Source organism: Leptinotarsa decemlineata, unplaced genomic scaffold (genome assembly GCF_025532065.1).
Source record: "Leptinotarsa decemlineata unplaced genomic scaffold, Ldec_3_MD MMD2_tig00000008_RagTag_RagTag, whole genome shotgun sequence".
Taxonomy (NCBI): Eukaryota; Metazoa; Arthropoda; class Insecta; order Coleoptera; family Chrysomelidae; genus Leptinotarsa; species Leptinotarsa decemlineata.
In genome coordinates this window covers 13,446,633-13,465,949 of record NW_027412537.1, presented here as the reverse complement: position 1 = coordinate 13,465,949, position 19,317 = coordinate 13,446,633, and the positions used below count along the sequence as shown (strand labels likewise).

Genomic DNA, 19,317 nt, shown 5'->3' with positions numbered 1-19,317 from the left:
GAACTTCACTATTTCTGAATCAACAGTAAATCATTCGTGCTAGACATAAATTTACAACAGAATAACCATTAAATAATAAATTCAACTTTTTCAAGTAGCTATTCATGTATTAAATAAATATCGATCTAAAAATCTCACCTTAACTCTGGTAATCACCGATTCTCTACAAATCAGGCACTTCTTAACCCTGGGTGCGCAGGCCGAACAGCACATAACGTGCCCACACGGTTGAAAGATCATATCTCTCTTGGCATCAGAGCAGACCAAGCACTCCTCCAGAGTAGAATTGGTGTTGGAGTTTTGAGTATTCTGGTTGGGCCCCATTTCCATCTCGCCGCTCTGCTTATCCTTGTGGCACTTGGTGAGCGTTTTGCAAAGGTTCGGATCTGGACAGAGGTCCAGAGGCGTCTGCCCTTTCTTGTTCTTGATGGTGAGATCGGCGCCGTTGCCAGCAAGGAAACAGGCAATGCTAGCTGAAGATTTTTTGTCGGAACCTTGGGTGCCAAGTCCCATCAGTAGTTTTCCTACGTCTTGGACGTCCTGAAGCTGACGTAGTTGGGAAAGAGTGTGATGGCGAAGCGCCTCATGCAAAGGAGTATCTCCGTCCTTATCGGCTATGTTCAAATTGGCCCCTTCCCTCACTAGAAGCTGAAATAAAATATTCGGCTCATTCGAATTCAACTGACAGTCTCACATTGGATATTGGACTTTGGCATTGATGACTTGCGGCCATTAATGTTTTGCTTTAAATAACACCTTGAGATAAAGTCTGGAGGACTCAAATATGGAAATCGTTGTGGCCAATGATACTGCCAGTCTCGTCTTATTTGGTTTGGAACATTTGGTTGTTTAATGCCCATACAGAATGTGGAGAATGCAGTTACGGAGTGCTGTTCAAATATGAGAGCACAAATTATGAGAAACTCCGTTAATACTTTAGCAAAACTGTCATTTGTTGGTGGACGAACCCTGACATTAAGTCTGATGAATTGTTCAAAACTACGAAGTCAGTCATATTTAATTGGGTAACTTTCACATTTTCAGCCTTATTGTAACTTGAAATACATAAAACTCAACGATATACGAGTATTTCGAAGCGTTATGAATTTTTCAGTTGTATTCAATTAATGAAAAAGTAAATTTTCGTAATTTTTTAGAAAACCGTAAAACTGTTTGAACTCTGCTCAAATTTTAGGATTGTTTATATAATTTGTATCTAAATTGCATTTCAAATAACAAATTATAGTATAAAAACTAAACAGTATGACAAGGCATCAACAAAAAACTGAATGTGATCATTTTTGTTGAAAATAGCAAAAATTCAATTAAGTGCTATCTTAATGAAATTTGGTATATGATAATAAAATTGCAAAAGTTGACAACTCTTTCAAATTCGGGCAGAAGTGTCAATTCTGATTTGTTTAACAAAAAATATCAATTTTAGTCATGCTGATTTTTCATATTATTCTTGATCTAATTGACGTAAAAATTAATGCCAAATTCTATATGATTGTGTTGATGATAAAATTCATTGAATTGTCGACTCAAATGGTGTCAGTTTATAGTGCAACTCTCTACAGATAATGTGAACTTGCACATATTTTTTAATATACAGGGTGTAACATAAGTACCTTAAAATATTCAAGAGATACATTACTGAGACAATTGTAAGAAAGAAGTCTTTATAAACTTGTGCCCGGAAATGCTTCGTTTCGGAGATACAGGGTGTTGAAATTAAATTTTCTTGCTCGTTTTTTAAAAATTACTTTTTCAAAAAATGAGTTATTTGCACGAAATTTGGTACCCGAGTTTTTTTTGACCTGTATATCATAATTTCGTATTGATTTTCATGTAACATCTAGAGGGCCTGCGTACGCTGTGATAATTTATTTCAAATTGCCCCAACTTTTTTGACAGTAGACTTTTGGTACTTTTCATGAGAAAACCCAATTTCCCATTATCCATTTCTTCCCATTGGGTTGACCAATAATTCACTACACTGAATAATCAAACTTAACTTTATTTCACTTTAAATACAATAAACACTTTTATTCGAATGCCTATCGCCGTACTAAATCGCTTCGCTTACCACACTGTAACTTCCACTTGACTGTATCGATATGCACATAGCTAGCGTTTATATATCGTAATGGAATGCGCTAGAAAATTTCGCTGAAATTCCGTCGAAATCGGTAGCGAATATCTTACATTCGCGTGCTCTTAGCTACATCACGATTGGTTACGGCTACCAGTGGCGGCCGGTATTATTTTCTTCAGGGTATGATTTACAACAATACCATATAAAACTTCCCACATAAAAATAATGATTACATCTCGTATGAATTTCTTACCAATCACTCAGAGTATTGCAGTTCGATAACTATTTAGTTTTTGTGCCATTCGAATTGACTTTGTATGTATAGGTACTACACATGAATTATCTGAATTTCGTAAAATACATCCTAAATATATTTCTTAGGTGTAAACTACGTGTAAAATAATGAAGAATTAATTTAAATTAATTGGCGAGTTTGACGATTAGTGAAAAATTATTGAATTCGTATAAGAGTTGAAAAAATTCTTACCCTGACTATCTGAGTATGCTGGCGTTCAACAGCAAGATGAAGGGCAGTCTGTAGGTTAACGTTTTGGAGGTCCATGTTCGCCTTTCCGTTCAAAACGAGTTGTTCTGCCACCTCCACGTGGTTGTTTAGGGCTGCTAAATGAAGAGCTGTATATCCGTCGTCTTTCTTCTCGTCCACGATCCATGGCCTTGGCAGTTTTGCCAGCAAAATCTTCATAGCACTGAAAATTAGAATAGTGTTAATTTATCATTTCATCGATTCCTAGAAAGCATTTACTGTATTGTCCACAAATCACATTTTTTGAATGAATAGAACTGGCCGATACTTGATGAAAATCCTTATTAACACTAATTAATACAGTTTATTGTATGATTTTCACTATAAAGGGTTTTACAAAAACCGCGACACGTATTTCGCTATACAATAGCTTTCCCAAGCGAAAACAGAGTTTCTTTCCACTCCAGTTTGTTTTCATTATTTTGATAAGCAGCACGGCAGCAATAAGGAAGAATACATGAATTCATAACCCGTTGAAAAATTCGGTTACGTGAAATGTTCGTACCAGAAATAAGAAATTTCATTATCATATTTCAGCAATTCAAAAAGTGCCTCACCCTAGATTTATGTCTTCGTCCCGGCGGAAAAAACGTTTTTATTACCAAATTTTTCATATTATCCACTACATCAGTATATTGTATGAAAGGAACGAGTCCCAGTGTTGCCGATTCAGTAAAGTTGTTTTCCGCGAAACACTGTGGAAAAATGGACACATACTTGAACATAACCTTGAAAAAGACAAGCAGTTTATTTGCTGTTGACGGGTTCATTAACAATGGTCTGCAGAAGTTTGGGCATTGCCGTATCACCTGGAATAATATCTGCCGAAACCCCAGGCCCAAAAATCGGCAGAGCATGGCTAATAAAAACAGCAAATGATCTGTATTTGTTTTACTTTCAGTTCCATCTTATGTCTTTGTCACTTTTCTACGAAGGCCACTTTTTCGAGGAAAATATTCAGCATATATCGATCACTAGTTGGTACACGGATTATAAAAGAACTGAAGAGGTGTTGTGGTCAACCTGTTTGGACCGATAGTTTCACCAAAAAGGGCCCCGCAAAAAAATACAAAGAAAAAAGTATGCAGAAATTTATTCTCGATGAAATTTCTTGGTGTAGTACGTCCCAAAAGTTACAAAATTTTAAGAGAGTAACAGCATGCATATGCGTAACAGATATATGGAACACTCGACAATTATGGAGACATTAATAATAAAGATTCATCAGCAGCAGTGTTCTGTGACTTTGGTAAAGCCCTTGGCTGTGTAGATTACGGAATACTGCTGGAAAAACTATCACTATGGCATCCGAGGAATTACTCATTAATGGTTCTAGAATTATCTCATAGAGAGACATTGTTAAAGCCTCATCATCTACATCAAGAGGCGATTTAAAAAATAGCGTAACACAAGGTTCAATACTGGGACCGATACTTTTCTTGATATACATAAACAATTTGTTATCTATTGATATAGAAAGAAAATTTACCCTGTACCCCGATGATACCACTATATTATGGCGTAATCAAACTTTTTGTGATCTCCACGAGATTATAAGCTCAGACATAAAAAAACTGGTACGACTCCAATCTGCTGTCTGTTAGTGTTTCCGCTGTTTTATTGGCAGCATACCATTAACAACAAAAGACGCAGACAGGATGATTGAAAACATACCTAGTTCTACATTTTTTGGGTAATAATTGACAATAAACTTGAATTCGCCGATCACATTCTAACCCTCAATAAAAAGCTAGGTTCAGGGTGTTTTGCCGTGATAATAACTTATAAGAAACTTGGTTTGTCTGTCGCTGAATCGGCTCATTTCTCACTTATTGATTTTCATTCAAGGTATGAAATTCTTTTCTGGGGAGTATGATGCAAAACTCAATTGTAGACTGTTTTTATCATACAGAAAAGAGCTATGAGATTCATATGCAACTTCAAACGTCGAGATTGCAAACCCTTGTTTGAACTACATAAAATTTTGACAGCCTTTTGAATTTTTATTTTAGAAATAGTCTGTTTGATTAACAAATTAATAATAAGTGCCTACTCCAATAATTATGCCCTTCGTCAAGCTAATGACCTAAGATTACCCATACCAGCCTCCACTCTAGTTAAAGGCTAGAAATTTCATTCTGCGTCGCAAAATGCGCACAAAAAGCGCAACAAATGGTCAAATGTACTGAAAATACAGAGTTGTTGCGTATTTTGGGTCTTGTTGGCAATGCTGGGAGTCCTTAGTTCGTCGATCTTTTGGCACAGACTCGCCCTGCAATATCTTCGAACGTTATAAACTGCTATTTTCGTCGACTTTATCGCTGACATTTGCCCATCTCATAAATCCACATCCAGCACGCACTCATACCGAAAAAGCCGCACTTTTATTATTTTTAAAACGACCGAATGAATGTTTGCAGAATCAGCTCAAGAGGGAGAAGAGACTTTTATTTAGTCTATTCTGTACCTTAATTTAATAACTTTGGCCGGATCGTAAAAGTGAACCCGAGAAAAATCTCCAGTCAATACATATAAAACGGTTCGTTTCTGTATTTTTATTGATATGATACGTTCAAAAAGAAGAGGCATCCTTGCCTCCTGTTTGAGGAGTTCGAGTTTTATTGTCCAGGGAACTGTCCTGTTTTGACTGTTCGAGGATAAGATTACATATATTGTAACACAATCTTCCAATATATGAACACGAACATTACGTTTGCAATGAAATAAATATGAATGGGATTGCCTCCAAAACTTTTCTAGGGGAAAGTAGTTATTTTAAATAGACATTCTTCTTTGAATACGAATGAAAAATATATGGATATCATTTAAACGAATAGTTTTCAACGAAATGGTTTTAATATTTTTTCCTTATACCGGGAGTTTTCTCGTAATATGCTGATATTTAATATGAAGATTATTTTTGGATTCATTTTGAAAAAAATATCAGAAGAAAAGATGTCGTGAAAGTTACAACTGTGTTCTGTCGATGTCTTGAATTTATTGGAGCCTCTAGAGACACCCTACATTTTGTTTTATGACAGAGAGGACATTGGCAAATCAAGATCTTCAGATGATGTGGTACTGCAGGTTTTTCCGGGTTTTCCTGCAGCTGAAAAAGCAAATGCGCCACTGGAATCAATGAAGTTGCCCCGGAGCGCCAATTAATTTTTGTTGTTTCATAATTCCATGATTTGTATTACTTTCTTCTTATTTAAAAACTGTTACAACTTTAAATCTACAGGGTAGTTTTGATTTTTTAATTTTGGTTAGGTATTTCTGTAGAACGTTTTGTGAATTTTTGAGTGAGTGAGTGAATTTTTTGCTGATATCTTTTTGGCAACACTGTTTTTGACAGATCACGCGTGTCTTGTGTCATTGTCAACCTTGTTCAGTTTGGTCTATAATTTAACCATGAATCGACTTACGAATGAACAACGCTTGCTAATTATTGAATTTCATTATCAAAATTCATGCTCGGTGAAGAAAGTGCATCGTGCACTTCTTCCAATTTATGGGCAGTTTCATCGGCCTATTGGGGGAGCTATTCAGAAGCTTGTGACTAAATTTCGAACCCAGTTTACATTATTGGACATTAAACCACCAACACGCATATATAGAGTGAGAACCGAAGAAAATATTGCGGCTGTATCCGCCGACATTTGCAGCAATTGGGCCTCTGTTACTCCACTATGTGGAAAATTTTGCGAAAGAATTTGGGTGTTAAACCTTATAAGATACAGCTGGTGCAAGAATTGAAGCCACATGACCTCCTACAACGTCTAACATTTGGTGAATGGACGCTGGGAAAGTTGGAGGAAGATCCAAATTTTTATCGAAAAATTGTGTTCAGCGACGAAGCTCATTTCTGGTTGAATGGATACGTTAACAAGCAAAATTGCTGCATCAGGAGTGAAGACCAGCCACAAGCATTGCAAGAGCTACCGATGCATCCCGAAAAAGTCACTGTTTGGTGTAAATTTTGGGCTGGATGCATCATCGATCCAAACTTTCTTTAATTGTGGCCCAAACCATTTCAATTGGATTGCACACACAATAGTATGGAGAATATGACCACGTCTTTCACACATCGAATCAATAATATACTCTTTTTTGAAATTACGTTGTTTTATGGTCGCCAGTAATACCTTTTTCATTGGAATCTTTTCGGGTATTTCCATGTCATGATTTCGCATGAAATCAACAATATCTGCTTTTTTGTGTTATTGTTTGGTAACCAATAACCGAGAATGATACGAAGCGTTATCCATAACAATAACCGAGTTTAGAGGAATATTTGGGAGAAGCTGCTCACTGAACCAGGTTTCGAATAAAGCCGCAGTCATATCTTCGTGGTAATCAGCAGACGAATCTTTTATATTTTTGGCCGACAGAAGCAAAGCGTTAGATATGAAACCACTTTCATTCCCGGCATGCAAAATTATAACACGTTTCCCCCTTGAAGAAGGTGTGTTCAAAGCACAATACTTGGTTTCATCTACCCAGCCATATTTGTAAACATCATGGGTGTCAAACCAAGTTTCGTCGAGGTAGATTATATGTCTGCTGGACTCTCGGTAGCTTTTCATTCGCCTCAAATATTCTTGTCGGAGTTGAACAATGCGTGTCGATTCCATTATGACCATCCGTTTGTTCAATTTTTTATATTTGAAACCACAAGACAATAAGATACCTCGTAGAGTTTCTAAAGATTTGTAATTGTAAACGGGATAGTCGAGTAATTTATAACAAATCATTTCCAAGGTTGGTACTTAATTTTTTGGTATATACCATAAATTGTTCGCCGAATCACATCTTTTGTAGCACCATCAACGTTTGCGAATTTTTTATTCCTTTGTTTTCGTTTCATTGCATGTTCAATGACATCCCCTATTTTAATGACTCAAAGAACTGTCAAACGAGATAGTTTCATTAACTCGCATATTCTATTCACAATAGCATTTTGTGAAGTGTGACAGTTTTTCTTCTTCAAGCATTCATGAATATTTAAAATTACTTGCTGAACTCGAACATCTAAGTCCTTATTTTCAAATTCCCGATCCCTGTCGATTGACACAGATTCCTCACACGTAATGTTATAATTTATTTCAAAAGGTCTCCAGAAAGCCATATCTATTGTTGACAAATTAATTTGTATATTTAGGTATATAAACAGCTAGCCCTTGTCTTTAGATTCAGTATCAATTTGCTTCTCCTGAAGATGCTAACCTTGTTAGCGAAACGCGCGTCGGGTGCAAAAATATCAATTTGGTGTTAGGGTAATTGATCTCTAGAAATAGTATTCAAAAATCGGTTTGCAAAACCACTCACTACCTCACCTAACCCCACGAACACACGGCACTGATAAAGAAATATTGTGAAACGACAAAAAATTAGTATTCAGCCAGTCCAGCTAACCGAGCCTTTACTCCTCAACTACATTTGATAGCACGTTTACTAATTATCTGGGCGACTAGGGGCCACAGGCAAGAAATGTTTATGACTGTACTCATCTTTTTATTGCCAGTTCCAATTGGGAATGGATATACTATAAATGAATTGAGATTCTATTTTATCATACTAAATTATACAACAATCGAATTTTGACTAAAAACTGATATTTTCGATACTTTCAGGATTGAGAATTATAAAAATATTACGAATTATAACTGATTAGGAAAAATAGGTCTTGAAAGAAGGATTACGGCCATACAAAAATTTCCAAAACAAAAAAGTACGAATTTTCATTGTGTTGTACCTACCTATCGAATTTATTAGGTTTTGTCTGAATTATATTTCGAAGAAATCAAAACAATTCACAAAAGAAGTAACGATAGGACCGTAATTTAAAATTGTTGTCATTGATGATGATAGTTATTTCAAAAGAAACGATTAAAAATATCAAATGTGATAAACCATTGGATTGTGAATTTATTACTTTATCAATATCTGTGATAAAACATACAGATTAAAAAAAAAGTTGATGGTGGCCATGTTGACACGAAACGTTTTATCGAATATTTATTATTACATCGTGATAGTACACTTCGAATATATGTAATAACATTTTCAGTTTCCATTTTTTTATATTCTCAGAAAAAACAATTCCATTAGAAGAAAACGAAAAACAGCATTTTTGTCCCCGTAATTTTCGACCCCGTTAGACTTTTTCTTGTGGGGTTTTCTCAAGTCGCAGGTGTATGGGAATAAGCCACAGCGGTCCTCCAAGCCAACATAACCCATGCCACCGGTCAAATTCAGCCTGATCTATGCGCCAGAGTAATAAATCGATACCTAAAAGAGGGCAAATACGGATCTGCTTTCCGATACAGATTGCTACTGATTATTCGGTAGGCAAAGGCTAGACAGGCCAAGTCATCAACATATGCGTTACTCAAGTGGGAGAGCCCCATCAGAGACGTCCTAAGAGGTTTGCAGAAGGAAACAGAATATTTCTATGTTGATGAAAAAAAAATCGGAAATGGTGTATCTTGGCATGTCATGATATTTGCAAATTTGGGAGGCGATAATTTCCACACCACACAATTTGAATTATAATAATAATATGTATTTATTCGCTTTCGTAAATTTGTTTACAGTAAATATACATGTACATATAGAACTGAATAGTGAACAAATAAAATACATCTTACGAGACAAAATGATCTGCTTGTGTGTAAGGAATGAGAATACCGAATGTGACATTGAATGAGATTCATGCATTGAATTAAGTACTAAGATATAAATTTAAAATAGCAACATTTCAACAGAATATAAATAAATGAAACCAATCAATCTATTGGAATAAGTACTAGATATAGATAACAATATAAGTTTAAACTGGACATATTTGAACAGAATAAAAACAATCAAACAATCAATGGATACAAAGATTTTAATCATAAGGGTTCCAGACTACAAACAAATTAATACACAATATATATCCACAATCGTGGAAGTAAGTATTTAAATTTATATTTGTCTATGTATCTCTGCTCGTGGTTTATTATTGACAAATAATTTAATCTTTGTCATAAATTTTTTGAGACTTGATTCGCATCTTAAATTTTCAGGAAGAAAACTGTAGAGTTTTGGTCCTAAATACCGATAGGATTTCTGCCCAACTGAGCATTAATGGTATGACGATACTATGATTCCGACGTGTAGCATATTTATGGTGATAAGTAGTTAATTCTTTTTTGTTTTTATGCTGTACAACAGTAATATTTATAAAAAACAGTTTTCTGGGACCAAATATTCCAGAATAAAGTAGATCGCTAGGGTAGTCGTAACCTTTCCGTAGGATAAATCTCTTCTGCATAACCTCAAGGGAATGTAGATGAGTTTTCGACACTCCACCCCAACCAATTATACCATATCTCAGATGGGGCTCTACTAAACTCTTATAAAATATTTTTTTCAGGATTTGATTGAGTATGTCTACTATCCGTTTGAATTTGTAAAGTATGCAACGTAATTTTTTAACTATGCGGTCTATGTGCTGATTCCATCTGAGATTGCTGTCTAAAATTATTCCAAGATATTTTCTTTTCTTTGTGGGTTTGATGATTTCTGTATTGGAGATTTTGATGTCATATTCTGGTAGAGAGTTATCTTTGGAGCGCTGCGACAATCGTGATGAAAAAAGACTGCATTTGCGTTTATAGGTAGTGAATAATTTCGAAGAACAAGATCAAAATTTTGTTTTTTGTTATCTTTAGTTAGATAGGTACTTTCCCATTTCGAAATTGCAATCGGTTGTTGGTAATATACTTTTATTTGAGTGACTTTTATCAAGTGACATAAAAAAATTCATCATATGTTCTGCTATCCAGTCTAAAAATGTTATAATAATAGTAAACATTGAATAAATTGATGGATGTAGGGTAGCCGTCACTACGTGGTAGGAAATCATAATGAAGAAAAGAGAAATTAAACTTTCTATGTTTTTTACCATATCTATGTTTGAAAAATATAGAAAGAAACATTGAATAATTCATGAAATCATTGGACGTTATTTTGAAACAGGAAAACAGGATACTTATTAAAACTTTTAGTACCCGCAAAGCACAAACAATCCGGGACGGATATGTCTCACGGCGAAACGATTTTAATTGAAACTGTATGGCGTTTCCAAATACCATTCGCTTATTTGGCAGTCACAGTACACAGTATGTACTACTAATTATTCTAAAGCTAAAATAATAATTCGTTTTTCAGACGGGAATCTTCACTAGTGTTTTGTCGCGGGATTCGAGTATACTACAGCTCGCAATTACAGATTGTCAGAACGAAATCGTTAAGCATTTGTTTTTAATGAATGTCATTTACATAATTGGTGAAGTCATTTGTGTCTGTTTGGATGACGTGCTCTGAAGAGAGGATTTTTGCTCGAAGGTGTTTGGTCAAATACATTTCTGCGATATTCTTTTGTATTGTAAGTAGATACTTTCTATTTCCATTCGAAAGATTCGAACACTCTTGATACATATAAAAGAATGCCTGTAACAATTATGACATTAACACCAATCAAGAGTACAATTAACTCCTTTCTAATAATAACAATAGATACTAATTTATTTTCTACTGGAAAGTGAAGTATTCAGGTATCTACTCAAACTATAATAACAATAATTCATTTATTTGTCTTGTTGAAAAATGAAAAATATACCACAAGGCATATGTCAGAACACATGTATCATATACCGTGTGACTATTTGAAGAGTTGCAATTTAGCAATTAGTTTTGAATATAGAATAACATCAAAAACACGACATAAAAGTCGAATTTAGTTTCAATAGAGACGCACTGTTGATTTTTTAATATCTTTCTTTACTGGTACTTTGTGTCATCGTTGAATTTCTCATTAGTAAATCAGAGCCCGTTGAGAATTCATTAGGATTCCCTTCGACGATTTCAGTGGTGAGAGGATCAATAGTAGTTTCCACAATATTCAAATACAGTTCCCCTGTTAAACTTTGATCAATAAATAGGGGCCCTACAATATGGTTTCCCAATATTCCTGCCCAAACGCTAATTTTTGCTGAATATTGGGTATGTGTTTTCCGGAAAACGTGAAGGTTGGTGTCACTCCACTAACGACAATTTGGTCTGTGAACATTGCCGTTTAAAAAAAACATTCGTCATTAATACAAATATTGTGGAGATAGGTAGAATGCCTTGCAATGGTTTCCGTCATGATTTCACAGAATTCTGTTCTTCGATCAGGGTCATCTTCAGTTAATTAGTGTACCATTTTGATTTTGTATGTATGATACCTATTCCTCTTCAAATGTCTCCACATAGTAGAAGGAGACACCTCACAAACATTCGCGACGGAATAAGTAGACTGTTTAGAATTTAATACCATCTCACCAATTATTTGCACTTGATGTTTTTCAGGAATGGACGGATGACCTGGAAGGCTTTTTGTTATGTACACTACCGGTAGTTGTGAATTTGGATACAAGTTTCTTCAAATATTTTATACAGATAGAACGATTGGGAAAACGTTCATTGAAAATCCTTTCGGTCTTGTGAAAGTAACGCGTCGCACAGTAAATAAATATCGCTTCATTTTTTTGTTCCAATGGACGAGAGTTGACCATTTAAAGATTGTAGAAGTGGTACCTTTCTACTAGTAAAACCGAAAACTAAATGAGAATATTCTGAGCAATGTTCACTGTCGTACTGACATTTTTGTCGTTTTTATAAACAAAAAATAACTCAACAAACCTTATCGGGTTGTTGGAATTGCCATGGCAGATAAAAAGAAATATTTCTAGAAATATCGAAATTAATGTGTTTGTCTTCAGGAAATTATTGAATGTTCCGCCATTTTGTAGCAGGTGAAGATATTGACTTCATATTCTAGCTTATGATGCACTGTTTGGAACCTTTGGTGTAGTAATGAATATTTCTAGTGTTTTCCCCAACACCAAATCGCTATTTTCAACACCTCGACACGTGTTTCGATCACCAAGTGATCATCTTCAAGAGGAAGATTTTAAACTGTTTAATCTCGACACGTGTTTTGATCACCAAGTGAAGATGATCACTTGGTGATCGAAACACGTGTCGAGGTGTTAAAAATAGCGATTTGGTGTTGGGAAAAAACTCCAGTAATATTCATATTCTAGGGTCGTGAAGTATTCGTCAAGAGCTTCAAAATGATGTGTCACAAGACCCCCCTTTCCATTAAATTTTTTTACCCAGTTTCATGAAAGTTTCATCTGTCAATTTCATTTCAAAATAAAGTATTCATGTTCATAGGTGTATATATATGTGTATACTACAGATATAATAAAATAAAATAATTCAGTAGTCATATAGTAACTTACCAACTGTTCCTTAGTAATGTTTTTCTCATTCTGAATGATACCTTTTTTTAACAAAAAATTAGGAACTTCAAACATCTCTAACAAATATTATCAATTGAAAAAAACATTAAAAAAAATATCAAAAATATTATCCATTGTTCATTTAAAATGCCTTGTTATCATACATTCATTTTTCAAAATCGAGACTAGAGAAATGTAAAAATTCCTACGCACGAATCTAAGAATGATTTCAGTGGGGCTTTCTTCTTTCTTTATTTCTGTGTCAAAAATTGTAATTAGAAGATGAGTCCTAATGTTAAAATGTGAAATGAAGTCTATTTTTCACCGTAGTGTGCGCTGGTCAGGCCCTATCCCCCGAAGCCCCGATACATTCGGGAGGGCGCGCCAGCATAATCAACCAATGACCACTCCCCACACCGTGGGGTAAGTGATCATTGGGTCCGAGAATCATGTGCCCTGAGCAAGCGCAGTGAGCCAAGAATGACAGCCTTCTGCATCTGTGCGGCTAAGATTTCTGCCTTAGTGCGACAAGCCGGTATAATTTTAAGATTCGAGAGTAGAGAGAACATCATTCCACCAAGGATTCCAATAATCAGAACAACCATCTTGACAGAGTGATCTGGATAGAGTCTGCGGAGTTCGAAGAGAAAATCTCGATATTTTATACGTTTTTCCTCCTCTTTTCTGACGATATTCGTCTCGCCAGGAACTGAAAACTCCACGACAAATATCGTTTTGCTCTGGTGGTCGAGATGGACCACTTCAGGCTTATTAGCTTGTATGAGCCTGAGGGTGGGGAACGAATAGTTCCAATAAATTCGGCACTTCTCGTTTCCCACAAAGGATTCAATATCCCCCGGAGCGTGGGGCAACACCGGTGTCTCGTCAATATCGTAAGAGTGCCGTAGATGGTAAAATAGCACTCTTAGGGCCGCGTTATGTCGATGGATATAGGCCGAGATCGTATATGCTGGACATACTGGTAGCAAGTGCATTAGGGTCTCGAGCGCCTCGCGGCAGGCCCTGCACCTTGTGTCAGGAACCTCTATACCCATCACGCGACTGCGTTAGACTAAGGTGTTGAAGACACCATCCTGGCAAGCCATGATGAACCCCTCAGTTTCCGACTTCAGCCCACTCGACCTGAGGAAAGCGAACGTCAGGCGCTTTGATAAGCCAAGGTCTTCAATGTTATTGAAGAAGACCCCATGCATTGGCTTATCCTTGTGTCTCTGCAGAAGTAAGGTGATCTCTGCGGCTTTTATCTGAGCTTTTTGCTGAACGGGTTCCAACTCGGTGACAGAGTTGTGGTCACCTCGTTCAGAGTCGAAAACTATACGTAGTTCATCAGCTGCTCGGACAGCTGCTCTAAGGAGAAATGCTCCAATTCCTGCTCTCTCATGGTCACGGACCATGAAGAGAAGGGAATCCGAACTCCTGATGACTTTACAGGCTGTATCCAGTACCATTCTGTCATGTAGACACTCCAAATTCAAAAGTCCACGGCCTTCCTGTTGTCGGGGGACGTACAACCGTGGAATGGACGATTTGGGATACAAACTCCTATAGAGATGCATCATTTTTCGGGTCTTCACGTCGAGTTGATACAGCTCCTACCGAGTCCACTTCACTACTCCAAACGAGTAGAGTAAGTTTGGAACGGCAAGGATATTTGTTGCAGCAACTTTGTTCTTCCCCGACAGTTCCGATGACCAGATCTGTCGAAGTTTGTGCTGATACTTGCCGCGAAGAGAGTTTTTCACTGCTGTTACCTCTTGTGTTGTTCCAAATGTTAATGTTAAATGTGAAATAAAGTTATTATTATCATTATAATTATTAATTTCATTATTCCAAATTTCAATATTTTGAGTTGTCACGTTTAAAAAATAAAAGATAGGGGACATTAAAGAAATGCCCTGTATACAGTTTGGGGAATGACATCATCAATACTTTGTCTTGAGATGTACAACAATTTATTTTTATTATTATTATTATTATTATTATTATTACTATCAAACATATATTTCCCGTTATTATTGAACCACTAACTTTTCTTATAGATCAGTCTCTGGTGCAAGGAATCTTTTCTGATGTTTTGAAAAAGGCACTTGTGATTCCTCTCCACAAAAAAGGCAATTTGAATGAAATTGACAATTACAGGCAAATATCGCTGCTCTGTTCTTTATCCAAATTATTAGAAAAGATAATAGTAAATAGAATAACCGATTACTTGGAAAGCAACAACATACTTTCAACTTCTCAGCACGGTTTTGTTAAAAACATATCCATTGAAACAGCTTCCTACCATCTTCTCGATTACATTTACACTCAGATTGATAAAAATAACTACGTCTTATCACTATTTTTTGACCTATCGAAGGCATTTGATACGGTGTGCGTAGAATATCATTTGAAAAAATAAGACAATGTAATTTCTCATCTAACATCATGAATTGGATCAAATCCTACATGACGGGAAGAACTATGTATGTCTCTTGTAATAATGTACTTTCTGATTCTCATGCCGTAAAACTTGGTATACCTCAAGGATCTGTTATCGGACCACTACTCTTCCTCCTATATGTTAATGACATGCCGCAACATATAACAACAGGTTATGTTACAATGTTTGCCGATGATACTACCATTACCGTATCAGGTTCAACTGTTGAACAACTTGTCTCCAACATGAAGACCGTGATCGAATGGCGACCCCACAATGTTAACGACATTGAAGACTTGCACACGTCTACAGAAGTTAAATTCCTGGGTATTCATCTTGACGCCAACTTAAATTGGGCAAAACAAATCAATCATGTATGTGCAAATCTGAACAAAGCTTTTTATGCTATACGGCAGATGAAGCCCAGTTTAGATAAAGCAGGCTTACTAAATATCTACTACGCAATGGTTCACTCTCGACTTAGTTCAAATATCATGGCTTGGGGAAGAGCAAGAGACTTAAATAGAGTTTTTGTGGCTCAGAAAAGAATCCTTAGACTTATATTTAATTTGAATTTCAGGGATAGTTGTCGGCCTATTTTTATAGAAAAAAAGATTTTAACCCTCATATCCATTTATATTTCAAAATGTGTTTTGTTCGCAAGACATAACTTATCGGTTCTTGCGACAAATGGATCTGAGCACGAACATAATACACGGCATGGAGCTTCTTTAAGAATTCCACAGCACAGAACCTCATTATATGAGAACTCCCCACGGTACAATGTAATCAGTTCTTACAATAAGTTACCAAATCAGCTGAAACAAATTGCCGATGATAAGGTATTTCAAAACAAAATTAAAATTTTTTTACTTAGAAAGTGCTATTATACTTACAAAGAGTTTATAAATGATAATTTGATAGACACAGATTTTACATGACTGTCAAGTTTTTAAATGGTAAACGATATTGATTGTTTGTTTTTTATATATACTGACGCTCAAATTCATATGTACGAATTGAAAGATTTTATTTATTTATACATATGTCCGTTTATTTTTTATTTTTTAGTGTAACAAATTGTAATATAATTTTGACTTACCATATGTACCTAATGTACTAACAAACGGTTAATAAACTATTATTATTATTATTATTATTATCTATAGTATATTAACTATTCAGCCCTGAAAATGGCGACAACCGTCGCCGAAACGTTGATAAGTGAATTGAAAATTATTGAATACATGTTTTAATACTCAGTAATACCCCTTATAGTGAAACTCATACAAAAAACTGTATTAATCAGTTTTAATATGGATTTTCAGTTCTATATAATTACATGTTATAATGTCCAACTGCAAGTAAATACCTTGCATTCATCAAGGTTGATAAAAATGTTCTTCATTTATCACCATGCACATTTTATGCTGGTGTAGGAGTGCCAAAAAATCCACAATTCATTCTTTCATTACACGCTCTATTTATAGCCGTCTAAACGCAGGAGTTCAAGACAATAAGCAGATGCAGTCCACACTCCACGCATCGAATAGTTTCCAACTGATTCTTTTTAATTTTAGATTGCTGCCGTTAACTTCTATTTTCGAATCATTCATTACCAGAATGTTCGCAGTAAAAGAGCAAGTAAACCAAGAGAGATCGTCTCTATGGCCTTAGGTGTGGTAAGAGCTCTTTTCTGTTATTCGAAACAGATGTAAAAGTTGTGTAATATTTATATTTGCCTTCCGATGGTAAGGAGGGGGATTTCCCAAGCTGCAGGAAGGAAGGGAATATTTTATTTATGACTGTTTCATCTTGGCTGCCGATACTTCTTTTGTAAAAATAAGTCAGAAACCTGGCGGCATTCTGAGTATTCGAAATGAAATAATAATCCTAAATAGGATATTCGGTTAGGATCGGAGAAGTCTCTCTAGGATGTACTCTTGTGTGGATTTCTCATATCAGTTAAGTCTCATGTGAATTGTGTCATACATTTCGGTCTTTCAACCGACTCAAGAATAGAATATATTACTACCGGAGTCCCACAGTGCTCGGTACTCGGACCCATCCAATTTTCAATATTTTATCAATTGTGATACTTTTCTGAAAATTAGCGCCACAATAATTTTATTTGTTGACAACAGTACTCTTTCAAAGGCAAGGAAAGAACATGGCCGATCCCTTCTGAATTTCAAGGAAACGAGTTTACTCACATTCAACTGCAATTCACCAGTCCTGAACTAGGACGGTCCTAGTCTAGAAACCAAGACATATATATTCGTAGAACTACAAATCGATAATAAACTGAAATTCGACAACCACGTTTTCAAATTAAATAAAGCACTTACATCAGGATGTTATGTTATCAGGACACTTTATAAAGAAATTGGAATGAAGTTCGCAAAACAGCATATTTTGCTTATATTGTGGTGTGGAATTTTAGTCTTACTAAAAACCAATATTACCAACAAAAACTTGCCACAGTGAAAGGAAATTCTAAACAGACTTGGAAAATAATTAATGAAATATCAAATAGTACTAAATCAAAAACAAAAATCCTAGATTTGCCAATAAAGTTGCAAAATGGAGAAGTGGTGTCTGAAAACCATGAAAAATCAAACGTCTTGAATAATTTTTTCTCAACCATTGGCGCTAAAGTGTCGGAAAATATTGAAAAGCCTGACATTGCATCTGAAGATCTCGTGGAGGATACTTTTTTGAACAAAACATTTTTTTTAAATCCAGTAACATGCAACGAACTGATAGATATTATATCTAAATTAAAAAATAATTGCTCTCCTGGACCGGATAAAATAAACACACAAACTGTAAAGTCCATACATTTGCATATTATTAAACCAATGGAATATTTAATAAACCTATGTTATGCAAAAGGAAAAATCCCTAAGCAATGGAAACAGGGAGATCGAGGATTACCGGGCAATTATAGGCCAATCTCTGTAATAAATACTTTCACAAAAATCTTTGAGCACAGTTTTAAAAGAAGGCTTATCAACTTTTTCGATGCAAATGATGTATTAACCGATAGTCAATACGGATTCATAAAAAATAAAATACGGAAAATGCTGTTCTAGACTTCGTGAGGAACGGCGTGGAGGCACTGGACAGATCGGACAGATGCATAGCCATTTTTCTTGACCTTGCCAAAGCCTTTGACACCGTTTCCCACGAAATTCTCTTGCATAAGCTATATAGGTATGGAGTTCGGGGTTTGACACTTGATTTACTTCGAGACTATCTATCAGAGAGAACACAAAGAGTAAAGATAAACGAAGAACTTAGTGATTTCTCAACAATTACCGCCGGTGTACCACAGGGTACTGTATTAGGACCTATTCTATTCTTGGTATACATAAATAGTATTAGTAAAATTAAAACTTTTCAGGGACATATTATATCCTACGCTGACGATACAGTCATTATCTTCTCAGGGGACTCATGGCAAGGAGTCTACAGAAAAGCGGAAAATCAAATGAAAAAGATGAAAGCATGGCTCGATTATAATCTTCTTAGCCTAAATGTTGAAAAAACAAAATTCATGACAATCACTTTAACAAAAAGCGACCAACCAAATGAAAAGTTTTTGAAGATACATAAAATAAATTGCGCTCAAAATATCTGCCAATGTCCTACGATCGAAAAATCGATTAAACTTAAATATTTAGGAGTCATAATTGACCAGCATTTACGATGGGATGAGCATACGCAGTATATAATCAAGAGACTAAGGCAACTCATTCACAAATTTTACTCCCTGAGAGATATCCTAACCCGTAAGAACATGCTTACCTTATATTATGCACTGGCAGAGTCTGTTCTTAAGTATTGCATTACAGCATGGGGAGGAACGTTTGAAAAAAATTTAGGAGGTTTA

The 19,317-nt window shown here is 35.5% G+C and overlaps 1 protein-coding gene across 2 annotated transcripts in view; it reads right to left on the bottom strand.

The window, feature by feature from the left end:
* Positions 1–19,317, bottom strand: part of LOC111510325 (E3 ubiquitin-protein ligase MIB1) — a 262,969-nt gene that overhangs the window by 6,005 nt on the left and 237,647 nt on the right. For both annotated transcript variants that reach the window (XM_074171102.1, XM_074171101.1), the window contains exons 2-3: positions 2,586–2,805; positions 139–648 (exon numbers count right to left, since the gene is read on the bottom strand). In XM_074171102.1, the coding sequence (XP_074027203.1) occupies positions 139–648; positions 2,586–2,805 (730 nt within the window). The remainder of the gene's footprint in view (positions 1–138; positions 649–2,585; positions 2,806–19,317) is intronic.